This window comes from Fulmarus glacialis, unplaced genomic scaffold (assembly GCF_000690835.1).
Source record: "Fulmarus glacialis isolate BGI_N327 unplaced genomic scaffold, ASM69083v1 scaffold32703, whole genome shotgun sequence".
Taxonomy (NCBI): Eukaryota; Metazoa; Chordata; class Aves; order Procellariiformes; family Procellariidae; genus Fulmarus; species Fulmarus glacialis.
In genome coordinates, this window is record NW_009202855.1 from 26,897 (window position 1) to 28,023 (window position 1,127).

General features: G+C 35.0%; 1 protein-coding gene across 1 annotated transcript in view; it reads right to left on the minus strand.

The window, feature by feature from the left end:
• Positions 1-311: 311 nt before the first annotated feature.
• Positions 312-1,127, minus strand: part of CHCHD4 (coiled-coil-helix-coiled-coil-helix domain containing 4) — a 7,921-nt gene continuing 7,105 nt past the window's right edge. The window contains 1 exon segment of the mRNA XM_009574447.1: positions 312-1,127. This exon segment is cut by the window's right edge and continues 34 nt beyond it. Coding sequence (XP_009572742.1) covers positions 999-1,127 — 129 coding nt within the window. The 3' untranslated portion in view covers positions 312-998.

Sequence of the window (1,127 nt, forward strand, 5' to 3'; positions counted from 1 at the left end):
TGGGGAGAAAAGAAAGGGACAAGAATAAAAATCTCACAAGCTGGAGCAACTGATCTTCACAACCCACAAATTGATTCAAAGTCTGCTTACAACGCAGAAGAGTATCTCAAATCCAAGCAGTGTTAACAAAAAACTAAGCCACAGAGAAACAGGAGCTTTCAATGAAGGTAAAAAGTTTTTGCTTTTTAATATGCACTTAAGTCACAGTATCTGTTTTGAGATCATTACACCAGGTAACATTTTCATTGTATTCTCAAAGTATTTTACAAGAGCCTGTCTATACACTGAAGGAGCAGGTACTAACTAAAGGAACCCAAAAACTGTGGTTTCAGAGCAAAAATAAAGCCAGTGACCAACATTCTTTCCATTCATCTTTATCAACGGTTGTACAACACACCGATTTTAAAAATGCAAAAGCCATCACAATAAGTAAATGAAATGAAAGGAGGTACACATTTCAACATTTTTCTGGCAGTCTTTACCTGATTGCTGGTACTAAAATGCAACCATAATCTAACAAGACCATTTGAAATTATTTTACAAATTCTAGATTTAGGCCATTTTCAATGTCCTCTATCACTCTGGCAAAAAAAAAAAAATCTTTGAGGAAAAACAATCATTTAATGCCATTTCTATTAATAGAACAGAATACATTAAAAAAGAGCAGCTATTGATCAGAACATACTGAAATGAAAACAGACCTGGTGTGCTAGTGGAATTTTAGTTGAAAGATATATATATTTAAAGACATTATTCAAGTCAGAACTCAAGGAGAACTTGAGGGTAAAAAACAGCTGTTAAAATATTAACTGTGTCTGATAGCAGGTTACACAATACACATACTTGTTCTTTTTGCAGTGAGATTTCTCCTTTGGCAATAAATTATTTACTATGACAGAGTGGTGAAACATTTCTTGACGACTCAGAAGACAGACATACTGCAAAAGTCCATGTCTCTGAAAATGAGAAATGGAGACAACAGCCTCCTTGCATCTTCATTAGCTAGATCCCTTCTCTTCTTTGGCAGCAGAAGCCTCCATAGGACTAGCTTCCAAATCTTTGCTTGACTTCTCTTTTTCTTCATTTTCATCCTCTTGAGGGTAAAGATCTGGGTATTTTTGCATGCA